The sequence below is a fragment of the Lissotriton vulgaris genome, chromosome 1_1 (genome assembly GCF_964263255.1).
Source record: "Lissotriton vulgaris chromosome 1_1, aLisVul1.2, whole genome shotgun sequence".
Lineage (NCBI taxonomy): Eukaryota > Metazoa > Chordata > Amphibia > Caudata > Salamandridae > Lissotriton > Lissotriton vulgaris.
The window spans coordinates 1,999,876,613-1,999,892,184 of record NC_141685.1 but is presented as its reverse complement, the minus strand read 5'-3'; the positions used below and the strand labels follow the sequence as shown (position 1 = coordinate 1,999,892,184).

Here is a 15,572-nt window from a genome sequence, read left to right as displayed (position 1 = left end):
CTGGTGGTGTTTGCGGGTGGCGTTCTTGAGGGCGGTCATGAGTTCTGTTGTCTGGTCGTGGCGCCAAGCTTTCTCGAGGGTGCGGCAGGTTTTCTTGGAGTTTTTGAGGTCGTTGGTAAACCACAAGGCTTTCCTGCTGCCGGGTCTGCTGGGAGGGTTCTTCAGTGGTGCGAGTTTGTCGGTGCAGTCGGTGAGCCACTGTGGGAGGTTGCGGGCTGCTTCGTCAAGGTCCGTCATGATGGTGGGAGGGTTCTGGCTGAGGGAGGTGGTGAGCTGGTCGGCTGTGATCTTGCTCCAGCATCTGCGGGGAACCTGTTGCGGGTGGTCGTGGGTCGTGGTTCTCCTGAAGTTGAAGTGGACGCAACTGTGGTCTGTCCAGTCAAGTCCGGTGGAGTGGCTGAAGGAGATGTGCTTGCTGGAGGAGAAGACGGGGTCAAGCGTGTGGCCGGCGTAGTGGGTGGGGGTGTTCACCAGTTGCTTGAGTCCGAGGTTGGCGAGGTTGTCCAGCAGGGCGGCAGTGTTGCAGTCCTTGTTGTTCTCCAGGTGGAAGTTGAGGTCCCCTAGGAGGACGTAGTCTGTGGAGGTGAGGGCGTGTGGACTGACGAAGTCTGCGATGGCTTCGCTGAATTGTGTGCGTGGTCCCGGGGGTCTGTTGATGAGGGTGCCTCTGAGGGTGGTCTTGGGGTCTGTGTGGATCTGGAAGTGAAGGTGTTCAGTGGCGGTGAGGGTGTCGTCGGAGTTGGTCGTGATGGGGATGGTGTTTCTGTGGACGATGGCGATGCCTCCTCCAGTTTGGTTGATGCGGTCCCTCCGGGTGATCTTGTAGCCCTCCGGGATGGCTATGGTGATGTCGGGGGCTGAGGAGGCGTTCATCCAGGTTTCCGTGAGGAAGGCGACGTCTGGCGATGTTGTGTCAAGTAGGTTCTAGAGTTAGACAGCGTGTCTGTGGACGGAGCGGGTGTTGAGCAGGATGCACTTGAGGTAGTTGTTGCTGGTGCTCGGCTTGGCGGGTGCCGGGCAGGTCCTGAGGCAGGTGAAGGGTCCGTGTGTGTGCCTCGGGGTGGCTTGGTAGCAGGCGGTGTTTCGGCCGGCGTTGAGTGCGTGGAGGGTGGCATCGTCGTAAGTTTGTCAGGTGCGCTGGCATAGACGAGGACCACCGGTCCTGGCACTGTCCAGGCGCGGACGGGCATAGACGGGCTTGCCTTTGGCGCGCCATAAATGGCGAAGTGGGAGGGAGGAGCAGCTAGGAGGCGGGAGCGGGGTGGCGAATGGGAAGGAGAGCGGGTGTACAGAAGAAAAAACGGGGTGGGCCGCGGGGGAGCAGCGGCAGGGAGCGGGGCGGAACAGCGGGAAAAAAGGCGGTAGACGAGAGCGGGAAAAAAGGCGGCAGACAGCGGACTTCGGATTCATGCTCCAGGCAAAGCAGGCACTGCAGTGCGGATCTGTCACCGACATCAGTCGGCTACAGGAACCGCAAGCCTTGAAGCCGGGCATCCCTAACGTGCACCAGGAGTTGAAGACTCGAAAACAGTGTCGACAAAAGTCAGCATAAAGTTAGTCAAAAAGTGACTGGAGGTACCGCTCTCTCAGGATCTGCGCTGGCTTGCGTGGAAAAAGAAAACGGACGTCAGCGCACACGGGCAGCGGCTATGTAGCTACCGCAACATCATCCCGGCAACCACGATGCCAATGACGAACGCGGAGTCGACCGACCCTACCTTTCGACGTGCAGGGGTACTGCTGACAAAAAACTTTTCAGATCCAGTCTGATGCCTGGGGGTAATTTCTAAGGTAATGAATCTATAACTAACTGTTTCTGTCAGATGCCAGCACCAGCTGCCAGTGCGCACCAATATCTACGAAGGACAATTTTGTTGCTCAGGTGGTAATATTCTGTTTATAACCAACAGTGAGAATCCTATGATGCAGAAGCAGTTGGTAACAGGGAATTAGAAGGGAGAGCTGGGAATTAAGACTTTGTGATAGATAGCTGGAGGATGGTAGATGGATACATTTTGGCCATAAGACAGATTTTAGAAGAAACCTTTTCATTTTCACCAAACATTCAGGTGAACACAGGAAGCTCTGTGGAGTTTTTATCTTCTAATGCATCTGTGAAAATGATTCTAATGAAATAGAAGCCAATTCGTTATCTGTGTGTTGGGAAGTGCACCTTGGATGGATTCATACGCCGATGAGATATCCATGGCTTTGGATTTCTGAAGTCATTCTCAGTCATTCAGGGTGTTGGCTGAAATTGGTTTGCTGATGCTACAATCTCTGGCCTTATGTGGAGACGCACATCAGTTAGGGTCATATCTGCAAACCCTGAATTTTCTACATGGCTCACATTTCTTGGTGATGACTCCATATTTTCCAGTTGCAAACTAGATCCAGGACTGAGAGAAGTTTCAATTCAGAGCACGCAAGGAAGAAATGAAGTTAAAATGATCGAAATACAAGAGATAGAAGACCTACAGGTTTGAAAAATCAGCAGATCTCAGACTCTTTTTACCACAATGTGCAGTAAAAAGAGGTGGTGGCATTTGGGAGAGGTTGCATTTGTTGCACCCTGAGCTAAGTTCTAGAGTTTTGGTTATTTTTCAAAGAGGGGAGGTGTGCTACTACAGTGGCATATTTCAAGGCCTTTTAGGTGCTCTCATACGGATTCCCACATCAACAATGGAATAATTTAAGCATATGTATGTATTAAATGTATAACGTTGGAGAAATCTGTTAAAGCCAGACTACCAGACAGAATCTGTTCCTACACTTTTAGATGAGAAAAAAAAATCGGAGCCTTCCACTTTGAGGGACCAAAGGCTGCTCTCTGGTGTCTTATGAATCAATTCCACCCGCTCTTCCATTTTGCCTCTGCAAATATAGTGATTGAGAAAAAAATACCTGGATGGATTACAACCCATCTTAACAAGGTAGAATGGAACTGAACCATACAAACAATTCTACTCACTAGCAGAGGTTCCTGAGCCTCGGTTCTGATTCACAAATTAAAAAATGCAAGTCATGCAGAGTCAATTCAAAAGTTAGTCCACAAGGACAGTCTAGGTGCAGGCATCAAAGGCTTAGTGACAGAATCACCACATCAATCTTGCAACTAGATAGAGGAGAAAGTCATGCTCTTAAAAAGACAACCAAGCAACCATTATAGATCTAAACAGGTTACCTCACATTTAAGGTAATGCCCCAATCACATAGAGGTTGCATTTGCAGTGATATAACCAGGTCATGTACGCGTAAAAATAACATTTGCTACAGGTTCTGGAAGAAGGTTTAGTCAAAAGCAGGGTAGCAAATAAAAGAAGCTTCTTTTGCCTCCTTTAAGCTTGTTTTCTGAATTTGCACAAAAGGCACCCTCCCTCTATTATCCATAAGACAGAAGGGAAGACTTTAGGCTTGATTTACTCAGGGAAGGAGGAGACAGACAAGTGGGAAACACCAGTCATGAAAGGTTTTGGGCGTTAGGAGTAAGCCTTGGAGAAATGTTAATTACACTGGCTAAAGGCATGTAATAAAATAATGTCACGAGACATAAAGTTCCTGAAATCTCCATTAATTTCACATTATGCAATTTTTCAAATGTATTTTACACGCGAGAGACTAGTTTGTGCTGAAAATAACACAATCTGAATATCTCCAAATACAAATCAAAACTAAACTATCAAATACCACGCACTCTGATGGGCAATACCTTTGCCCCTAGCCTGGCCTGCACATAAATGGCCCATTTTCAATACAAACACATATTTACACCTTCAAATCCATACCAGAGGAACATCATAACTTAGAAACAGTACATCAATAACTGTGATTTTTTTTTTAAGGTGAGGAAACCAGCTGCCATGAATTTAAGGACTGGGTGAACATGTTAGATCCCTTCCTCAGATTACGATGTCCTACTCTGAAAGACAATTACTATTTCAGGATCTCCTTATCCCCATCAACCAAGTGGAACTTCACACAAAAACCTATAGGAAGGAGACCGACTGCAACAGTCTCCTAAATTTAGTGAGCCACCATCCTAAATCACTGCGTTATTAATTTACTGTTAGGCCAATTCTTACAGATACGGAGGAACTGCAGCACTATGGAGGATTACAACTCAAAGGCCAAAGCCCTGAACAACAACCTTCTAACCAGAAATTAACCACCTAGGGTGATCAAACGCACAGAGAAAAGGGCTCACAACAATAACCGAGAAGCTCCATTAGAAAACACGACTAACACTACCGAAGCTGTCGTCACCTGCATGACCACCTTCAACCCCTTGTCAAACAAAATCAAAAACATCATTATGAGACACTGGAACATCCTGAATGAGGGTTGTATGAACCAGGCGTGTCTGTGGTTTGCATTTAAGAGAACACAGACAAATAAACCAGACCTATATCCTAAAGAGATCGAACACAACTGATCTTTATGGACGCTACCCCCAGTGACTTCAAATTACTCATATGAATCCTGCGGAGTGTGTCCCCTCACCACACACTCCAAAAAACTGATGCTGGCCAATAACTTTGTATGGACACAAAGATAACACACCAACTGCAATACCAAAAACTGTGTGTACCTCATCAACTGCCGGTGCAGCCTCTATTATGTAGGCATGACTACTAGAAAAATCAAGACCAGGAATGGGGAACCATCTGTTGTGCACAGAATGCTACCAGAATGTACAATCATTTTAATAAACTAAAACACACACCAAATGACCTGCGATGGACAGTCCTGGAAGCAAACCCAGCATGGGATACAACTACGCTGTTCAGGAGAGAGCAGCGTTGGGTTTTCCACCTTCGCACACACAAACAAGGCCTAAATAATGATTCCCTGGACTGAACTGTGACTATGCATGATTACTCCCAGCGAACTCCAGTGCAGATACCATCACTCAGAGCACTACTCATGAACTGCATTGCCAGAAGCCCAGGATCAATACTCCCTCCTTTTCTCTTTTTTACTTTTTCAGTCTGATCCACCAGAAAAAATAACATGTATGACTACCAGGGTGTGGAATCAGTTGTGATTTTGATGATAAAACGTGACCATCCATACTCATTTGGGCAAGCCTATCTAAATACTTGGTTCAACCATCGATGATAAACCAGGAAAGATATGTAATCTTCAGAGTGGGGATAATAATATACACATTACACACTAATGGGTAGCATTGATCCCCACTGGGTATTTGTAGAGTTACTGATATATACACCACAAATTTATGGCCGCCATACATGTACACCAAGTCCTAGTCTAATAAACCATGAAAAGATGGCCACTAGACATGCCCAATGACTTCAACTCTGATGAATCCCAAACACACCTACTTATACCGCACTCCCCCCTACCCTTGTCCTTGACCCGGGCGAGCCTAGGGACAGGGTAGGTGTACTGTACTGGGAGCACTTCAAACATGCGAGTACAACCACGATCCGTAGCAGGCTTAGACAGTGGATGCAATCTGGCTGCTGCGAATGTTAACCTCTTCTCTTTTGTTCCCACCGGCTTGCCTCTGCCTCGACCAATAGAGCATAGTTGCCCACCTTACCGGTAAGGTGATACATACTGGGCTAATGGGACTCTCACACGAATGCATGCCATACCGTTTTTCGATAAATGCGCCAGATAACTATTGTTATGAAAGTTATGCATAGATATTTAACACGTTAACAGGTCCCGATAACAAATGCGAACATGTATAAACGATACTACATACTATCAAAGGTGGATGTTTTTATTGCCTTCTATTACTGTCATGTCTATTCTAAGACAATACTGATGAGTACAACTGGCAAACTACTATTGGGCCAACTATAGGGATGTTGGAAATAAACACAAGGAAACAAAACCTGGGCACACATGAATCTACCCATGGGGACCGAATACTGGTATAGAAGGATGTATTTATCAGCTATACGATAACGGAAACGGAATATACAGATTCTGATTATTATTATTTCCTTTCTATTTCCCCTCTTTCTTTGTAGATGGGGTGATTTCTATAACCAGACTATGCATGTAACACCCAAATAGGGGGAACCTAGCATGCCGATATAATGTGGGTACGTTATTTCACCCTTTCCTTTGGTCCTGAAGAAGCGCTGCTTATCTTGTATAGCCACGAGAGGCGCGAAACATCTTGACCCACACTAAATTACACTAGCTACTTAGGCACATCATTGACCCTTGAAGTAGCACTCACAATCTTTGTCTTTTAACCTGTCAGGGGAGTCTATAGAATAAAGATGTGATTGACATCTCCTAGTCAGTCACCACCACACTCCACTCACTCATCAACCCACTTTGGACATCCTTGATTGAACACATCTGACAGCAACCAAATAAAAAGAGCTCTGCCAAAGTAAGCCTACGGGGGACCTACAGGGCACTGTAGCATCGGCCCAATGAGGAGCACCCGCTCGATGATAAAGCATGACATCCCCAGTGATGTGTGAGGGCAACAAGTAACAGTCTTGACAACTGTCCCCGCTGATCTGTCTCCACCTTTCCTATAGGAACAGTGACCCACCCCCCGGCCTTGATTTGAAAATATCACACCAACAGACATTTTTTCGAACCAGTCTCCTGCTGGTATTACTTTTATCCAAGGTGGGGACTTGTTTAAGAAAACTCCTAAGGGATAGTTGCAAACCACAATTCAAGCTAAAAGCACAATTTCGAAAAAAAATTCAGCCCAGCTCCGCTCCCTACAAGGTTTGTGGCCACTGGCTGGCTCCACTATTGCCTATATTTCCACACTTGGCCTTAGGCAGGCATCTTCCACTCCCTCACTCACTCCCTACATGTCATCCCTGCCCTCTTCCCCCCTCCCTCACTGGAGCCGCCTCCCCTGCCCTGTGCTGCCCCTGCTATCTCAGTTCTGCTTCTGAACACCAGATCGGCGGTCAAGCACCAGCATGAACTGTTTGTTCTGCTTGACACTCACAAGCTGGATCTCCTGTTTCTTACAGAGACCTGGTTCTGCACTGATTCTCTGCCAAATATACTAGCGACCCTCCCCTCCACCTATTACGCTCTTCGCGTTGATCGGCCTGCTGGGAAGGCTGGTGGTGGTGTCGCCTTGATCGTCCGCTCTGCACTTCACTTTCAGTTGTTATCTGCTCCCCCCATTACAGCAGTCGACTATCTAATCGTTCGCTCTGCCTCTTTTCAAACGCCTTTGACCTGTCTGCTCATGTATCGCCCCCCCTCAACAAATGCCGCACTTTATCCCCGCTGTCCAGGAACTGTTGGCAACCCTGGCTGTGAACAACTCATCTGTTCTAGTGCTAGGTGATTTCAACTTTTGGCCCTCCGACCCTGCTGAGGACCATACGTCCAGAGAATTCTCGGAATTCCTTTGCAGTCTCAACTTTCTGTCTCACGTCCATACCCCAACCCATATTCTCGGCCACACCCTGGACCAGGTTTGGTCGCTCAATTGTCCCATTTCTCCCCCCGCTGTTACCCCATGTGCCTAGTCTGATCACTTTTTAGTTTCTTTTTTCTTACACCCTAGTCTCGAAAAAAGACCCCCTCTCCCTAGGAACAACTGGGCGTGCAATTGGAACGATGTCGATATGGCCTCCCTTTGCTCCTCTCTTTCAGCCTCAAGCCCAAACATTGAAGATCTTTCCTCCTCCTCCCAAGTGGACATTATTAACAAATAGCTCGCTACAGGGTGCGATCAAGTGGCCCCTTTGAGACGTGTTACTGCCAGGTGCGCTAATGACGCAAACAGGTGGTTTAAAGCTGAACTCAAAGAGAGGAAACTCGCAGTACGACAGGCAGAGCGCGCCTGGAGAGGCGCCTACTGTCCCACACTCAAACTGCAATACACCTCACTTCTGAACCAATACAAGAAAGCCTTTCTCTCTGCCAAGACTAATTATTTTTCCTCGAAAATCTTGTCTGCCGAAAACCAACCGAGAGAAATTTTCTCTATTGTGCAGGACCTAGCCTTTTCCGACAGAGTTCCCCTCAAACCTTCCCCTTCCCAGGCCCTCTGCGACTCTCAATATTAACTTCATTGAGAAAATCAGAACAATTAAGTCTAATATTCCACCTCCCTCCCCCTCCTTTTCCGATCCCCAGTTCCCGCTTAATCAGTCACATCTCGATCAAATACCTCCCCTGACCAGGGAGACTTTCCTGTCCCTACTTCAAAGGGTTGAGTCAGGATCCCCCTCCGGCATCTGCCCTGCACGTATCCTTAGCCAAATCTATCTGGCTTGCCCCCTGCACCCTCTCACCTTTCTCAATGGTTCCATTGCTCAGGGCATTGTTCTACACCCACACAAATCTGCTACAATAATCCCCATTTTAAAGAAGCCCGGTGCAGACCCCACCTCTATGGCAAATTATCGCCCCATCTCCCTTCTCCCCTTTTTAGGTAAAATACTAGAACGACACGTTATCAAAGTGCTCAGTGCCTTCGCTGAGGAAAATGGCTGTCTAGCCCCTTGTCATATGCAACAAAGAAACAGTGTCCTGAGAGGTAAGAGTCGGTAGACAATTACAACAAGCATGCACATAGCATTACTTTAAAAGAAAGAAGGAGAATACTCGTTGGTATGACAAAAGATAGTTATTCATCTTTATATTGTAACATTAGTTCCAAGGTCGGATGTATACAGTTGATAACAGCACTGCATAAATTGAATAGGTGACAACCATATGAAACTTGGTGCATAAGCGTGTACAAAAAGTGCAGGTGGCGACGCAAGTGAAGGTGAACAGCGTTGGTGGGGCACTGTGCATAAGGTGCAAATAATTTACAGTGAGTGGCTCAGCGGCGCATGTGACAGTGTGATATCACAGTAGGCAAGGGTAATTTCATTTAATTGTAGAGCCACAAGGGAGGAGTGCGCATATTGTTTAAGCTATTAGGTCTTCGGCATTTCGATCCGGGTTAGTTCGGATCATCATCAGGACTTGGTTGTCTGAATTAAGGAGTGCTGTAAGTAAAGGAAGGAGGTTAGGAAATGGAGTACGGGGGTCAGGGAAGGAAGGACATGTGATTGGGAAACTGTAAGGTACCTGGAGTTGGATCTGAATGATGTGAATCCTCTTTTAAGCAAGTATCCTAGGAAGGGAGGCCGTGGTAACTTGTGGAACCCCACTCAAGGATCGTCTGCGGGCTGCAGGAGGGTTCTGGGGAGAGAGGGAGAAATGATGGGGGCACTGCTAGAAGGGGGAGTAGATCGATATAGAGGCGGAGAGTGTGGAGCGTTTAGTCACAACTGATGTAGCATAGGGCAGTAAGTAAGGGCTTAGCAAGGTCTGATTGTAACGTACCTTAGTTAATTTGTGACCCGGTCGGCCTTGTGGATCAGCCATTTCCGCGTACACTAAAAAGAAGGGGAGGGCAGGTGTTAGCAACTCGCTATGAAGGAGCGTGAGGGTCGAGAAAAATTAATTCTCGGCGGGTGCTGGAAGTTACCTGTGTTAATCGGCGTGTGCGGCGCTTCCGTGAAGGCAGGCATCAGCGAGGAATAAAGTTAAACTTCCGCGTTTGGGCGGAGTTGGACATGGGGCTGGGGGCGGGGATTTGGGCGTGTCAGAGCGTCAGGGAGGTGTGTTGACGCGAGGAGGATTGAGGAACTTGATTGGCACTTCGGAGATGGGGAAAAGCGTTACCCTAGTGACGAGTCCCAGAGAGTTGGACCAGGGGCTGGGGGCGGGGATTAGGCGTGTCAGAGCGTCAGCGGAGGTGTGCTGATGCGGGGGGGATTTGATTGGCACTTCGGAGATGAGGGGGCGCGGAAGAGCGTTACAGTAGTGACGCGTCCGGGTCCCAGAGAGAGAGGGAGGAGGGAAGCGTGAATCTTTGTGCATTAAAACATTCAGCGCATTTGGAAACAGTATATGGTTAATTATACACAGCGAAATGCAATTGTTCACTTAGACACCGAAGATAATAAAAGCGATTTCTGCAGGTTAATAATGCAATACAGTAACAATTAAAGGCTAACTGTTGTGAATAGTTAATTCATCTGTTTCTTTTTTGTGTGTTGTACATAACTTTCCAATGTTAAACATTACATTAGTGTACAGGTGTCAGCCCGGGGTAACTGTTTATGCGTAGTTAGACCAAGGGATACAGTTGTCTATGCTAGGCAGGTTAAAAATGGGAGGGGGGGTTTGTATCACAGTTTGTGAGGGCAGCAGGATAGTTATCGCAATTCTAGAGGCAGCAGGCTAGCTAGTCAGTTCTGGGTGCAGTTAAACTGGTTGTGGGTTAAATGTGGGAAAATATATAGATTCTATAATTAAACCATTTGTCCCTGAAACCGACACCTACATTCGTGATACGATGGACCTTAACACTATTGAGGATCTACCATTTGATACCACCACACAAGTCATGGCAGGACTAGACATCGAATCCCTTTACACCAACATACCTCATGATGAAGGTTTACAAGTTATCCATACCCTCCTTCTTTCAAGACCCCAACCCACACGGATTCCTACAGATTTCATCATGAATCTCCTCCGGATAGCATTGAAAAAAAACTATTTCCTTTACAGAGACACCTTTTTCCTACAAGTAAAAGGCGTTTCAATGGGAGCTTGCTTCGCCCCAAACTTTGCTTTTTTGTTTGTCCATCACCTAGAGGAGACACTGATCCTAACTCCCATCAATCCATTTTTTTTTAAATCAATCAATCTCTGGCGCAGGTATATAGACGACGTTCTATTACTGTGGACTGGCACGGCTGACACGTTGCACCCCTTCATTGACTGGCTCAACCATTCCGAAGAACATCTTAAATTCACCAGTGACTGCAAACAAAATGACCTGCCCTTTCTAGATGTGACCATCCATGCAGAAGAAGGTTATCTGGGTACAACCCTATACCGGAAAGCAACCGAGAAAAATACCCTGCTGCTATATTCCAGCTACCAACCCCGCGGACTACGTGATGGACTACCATATGGCCAATTCCTCCGGATCCGCCGGAACTGCAAATGGAAAAAAGACTATTTTAGGGAAGCTGACACCCTGACCAAAAAACTAATACATCGTGGATACCCTAAATGGTTGGTTACCAAAGCAAAGAAAAAAGCATGGTACTGCCATAGGGAACACCTCCTCACCATTCAACCAAAGAAATCGATGTCCAGGATCCCTTTTGTCTCGAAATTCAGCCCTCACAGCAACGAAATAAATAAAATTATCAGGAAAAATTGGCCTTTGCTAGGCTCACATGAACAATTTAAGGAAGACCCTCTTTTCTCATACCAACGCAGCAATAATCTGGCCAATCATCTGGTACATGCCATCACGTGGCCACAAACCAACCATGAAAGGAACCCCATCACAGCTGCCTGGGGTCTTGATCCAATTGTGGGACACTACAGATGTCAAAATTGCAGTGTGTGCAGCCTGACCATAAACACAAAAGAATTTACAGTCAATGGCCGCTCATACAAATTGACAAATCATACAAATTGCAGATCACAAAACGTAATTTATGCGATCAAGTGCCCATGCGACCAAATCTACATCAGACAGACGACACAAATGATCAAACAACGCATCATTCAGCATAAAAGCCGAATTAACTGCAAAACAATGTCAGCCCCCCTGGTATCACACTACCTACAGCACGGTCACCTGGATACGGACATCCAGTGGCAAGTGATAGAAAAACCCACACTGCATACTCGAGGAGGAGACATCAAAATTCTCCTCAACAAGGCCGAATGCAAATGGATGACAATCTGCGACTCAATCAACAAGGGACTAAACACTATTGATGAATGGAATGGGACCGTCACCACCTGACCTTGTCCACGACTCGCAAACTGTGAAACAACCCCCCCCCCCCCCCACACCCCTCCCATTTTTAACCTGCCTAGCATTGACAACTGTATCCCTTGGTCTAACTACGCATAAACAGTTACCCCGGGCTGACACCTGTACACTAATGTAATGTTTAACATTTGAAAGTTATGTACAACACACGAAAAAGAAACAGATGAATTAACTATTCACAACACTTAGCCTTTAATTGTTACTGTATTGCATTATTAACCTGCAGAAATCTCTTTTATTATCTTCGGTGTCTAAGTGAACAATTGCATTTCGCTGTGTATAATTAACCATATACTGTTTCCAAATGCGCCAAATGTTTTAATGCACAAAGATTCAAGCTTCCCTCCTCCCTCTCTCTCTGGGACCCGGACGCGTCACTACGGTAAACGCTCTTCCGCGCCCAATCATCTCCGAAGTGCCAATCAAATCCCTCTTGCGTCAGCACACCTCCACTGACGCTCTATGACACGCCCAATCCCCGCCCCTAGCCCCTGGTCCAACTCTCTGGGACTCGTCACTACGGTAACGCTTTCCCCATCTCCGAAGTGCCAATCAATTTCCTCAATCCCCCTCGCGTCAGCACACCTCCGCTGACGCTCTATGACACGCCCAATCCCCGCCCTCAGCCCCTGGTCCAACTTCGCCCAAACTCGTAAGTTTAACTTTATTCCTCGCCGATACCGGCTTTCAGACGCCTGCCTTCACGGAAGCGCCGCGCAGAGTTGCTAACACCTGCCCTCCCCTTCTTTTTAGCGTAACGCGGAAACGGCTGATCCACACGGCCGACCGGGTCACAGATTAACTAAGGTACGTTACAATCAGACCTTGCTAAGCCCTTACTTACTGCCCTATGCTACATCAGTTGTGACTAAACGCTCCACTCTCTCCAACTCTATATCGATCTACTCCCCCTTCTAGCAGTGCTCCCATCTTTTTTCCCTCTCTCCCCAGTACCCTCCTGCAGCCCGCAGACGATCCTTGAGTGGGGTTCCACAAGTTACCACGGCCTCCCTTCCTAGGATACTTGCTTAAAAGAGGATTCACATTATTCGGATCAAACTCCAGGTACCTTACAGTTTCCCAATCACATGCCCTTCCTTCCCTGACCCCCGTACTCCATTTCCTAACCTCCTTCCTTTCCTTACAGCACTCCTTAATTCAGACAACCAAGTCCTGATGATATTCCAAACTAACCCGGATCGAAACGCCGTCGACCAAACAGCTTAAACAATAGGCGCACTCCTCCCTTGTGGCTCTACAATTAAATGAAATTACCCTTGCCTACTGTGATATCACACTGTCACATGCGCTGCTGAGCCACTCACTGTAAATTATTTGCACCTTATGCACAGTGCGCCACCAACGCTGTTCACCTTCACTTGCGTTGCCACCTGCACTTTCTGTACACGTTTATGCACCAAGTTTCATATGGTTGTCATCTATTCAATTTATGCAGTGCTGTTCTCAACTGTGTACATCCGACCTTGGAACTAATGTTACAATATAAAGATGAATAACTATCTTTTGTCATACCAACGAGTATTCTCCTTCTTTCTTTTAAAGTAATGCTATGTGCATGCTTGTTGTAATTGTCTACCGACTCTTACCTCTCAGGACACTGTTTCTTTGTTGCATCTTACCTACCCAGTCCTGAATTGGTTTAGGGGTTACACTCCTGTTAATTTTACTAGCCCCTTGTCAGGCAGGCTTCTGCCCCGCGCACTCTACGGAGTCAGTAGTTCTCTCCGTCATGGACAAACTCAGAGAGGGATTGGACACCAATCTACCCCAGGCTTTGGTCCTTCTTGATTTATCCGCCGCCTTTGACACGGTTGACCACTCCATTCTTCTGACCCGTGTCAGGGCGGCTGGCATCAGGGGGATCTGCTCTGGTCTGGCTCTCCTCCTTCCTGAGGGACCGCACTCAGGCCGTCCAATTAGCCGATTTCTCTGCACCCTCCCGCAAGGTTCAATGTGGCGTCCCACAAGGTTCTTCCCTGTCCCCCCTTCTGTTTAATTTATACATTTTTCTTCTTGTTTTTGCACTACGGCAGATGGAGGTCACGGTCTACAACTACGCCGATGACCTCCAGCTTATCTTCAATCGTTCTTCTTCCCCAGAGTCCATTTAAAATTTCCAATCTGTTATGATTTTTATCAGGGACTGGATGAATTACAACCACCTGAAGTTAACCCTGATAAAACCGAATTGGTCCTTACAGGTGGTAGCTCCAGTCCCTGGAATTCTTTGTTTTGGCCTTCCTCCCTGGGTCCTCCTCCCCCCCCTCTTCCTCAGTGAAGACTTTAGGGATGAAACTGAACGATCACCTCACCCTGCACTCCCAGATTAGCTCAGTTGTTTCATCTTGTTTCCTGATTCTCGGCACTATCCGAAAGATTTCAGGCTTCATCGCCCTCTCTGCCCTTAAACTTAATCTTTTAGCCATGGTCATTTCCTGCCTTGACCATGGCAACGTTTTGTACACTGGTGTCCCTGCCTATGACCTTCGGCGACTACAGCTGGTGCAAAACCAGGCCGCCTGACTTGTTTATAATCTCCTTAAGTCTCATCATGTCACCCCTTTACTTAAAGCCTTGCATTGGCTTCCTATCCGGCAACGCGCCCTCAAGATGGGTTGCATAACGTTCCAGGCCCGAGCAGGGCCCCTGCCTTCATCAATTCTGAAATTAAGGCCTACATCCCCTGCAGAGTGCTGCGCTCCTCCTCCCAATCTCTTCTTTCTGTTCCTTGTTTTAGGAAGAAGAAATCGGGAGGTATGAAATTCTCTACCCTTGCCCCGCCTTTTGGAATACTCTTCCCCTTTCCCTCAGGTCCTCCCCCTACTACTTAGAGTTCCGAAAAGCTCTCAAGACATTTCTCTTCTCTCAAGCTTTTCCACATTAGCGGCCTGCTTCCCGCCCTGCCCACGGGATTGCATCCCTAGCGCCAAGAAACAGCTTGGTAGTTGTGTGCTTTATAAATATTTTAAATTCAAATTCAAATTGTGCATTTTACACAAATTAGTTGGAAAAAGTATGCAATTTCACCCACATTTAATACAGAGTATGACACAGTTTTATGATTTCGAGTGGAGCAGTCTGCCAGAAAAATAAGCTGCACAATGACCAACAGATACTGAAATCCCACTGATAGTGGCAAATCGCAGAACCAATGAGAATCTCCTCCTACTTTTTTAAAAATAAAAATTGTGGTTACACTGCCTGTTGAGGAGGATCAAGCAATAAAGGTAGAAAAAATACATAAACACATACATTCTGGCAAAAATCTGTCTTACCTTGTTCATCAAGAAGTTTTTTGGTAAGGTCTTCAGCTTCATCTACTTCTAATTCCAAAGCATCATCGTTAATATCCAGTGTCTCAAGCTCCAATTCCAACTCCTCAGTTGCAATTTCCTTATCATTACTGTCTTTTAAATCTACTGAAAAAAGATGGAATGTTTATCAATATACTGGGACTAAGCAACAACAAAGTAGAGCGTGTGTGGCTTGGGGCTGGAGGTAGTGGTGGGATGAAGAAGCTGAAAGACTTAACCACAGGTTCTGACAAGGTGTTCACAAGTAAATATTATAGCGAGGGGCATTCTAATGCTATTCAGCTAGTAATGGTTAGAATATAAGAAAATATAAAGAATGTTAGGGCGAGAGCTTCAGGAATTACATGGGTAAACCCTGTATTATGAATGAATATCTAAGTTTAACCCCATAAGCA

General features: G+C 46.6%; 1 protein-coding gene across 11 annotated transcripts in view; it reads right to left on the bottom strand.

The window, feature by feature from the left end:
* The window catches only part of UPF2 (UPF2 regulator of nonsense mediated mRNA decay), a 1,606,401-nt gene that overhangs the window by 1,373,841 nt on the left and 216,988 nt on the right, over positions 1 to 15,572 (bottom strand). For 6 of the 11 annotated variants that reach the window (XM_086919955.1, XM_086919976.1, XM_086919947.1 and 3 more), the window contains one exon: positions 15,139 to 15,282. In XM_086919955.1, the coding sequence (XP_086776081.1) occupies positions 15,139 to 15,282 (144 nt within the window). The remainder of the gene's footprint in view (positions 1 to 15,138; positions 15,283 to 15,572) is intronic. The other 5 variants (XM_086919968.1, XM_086919982.1, XM_086919962.1 and 2 more) reach the window with 1 other exon arrangement.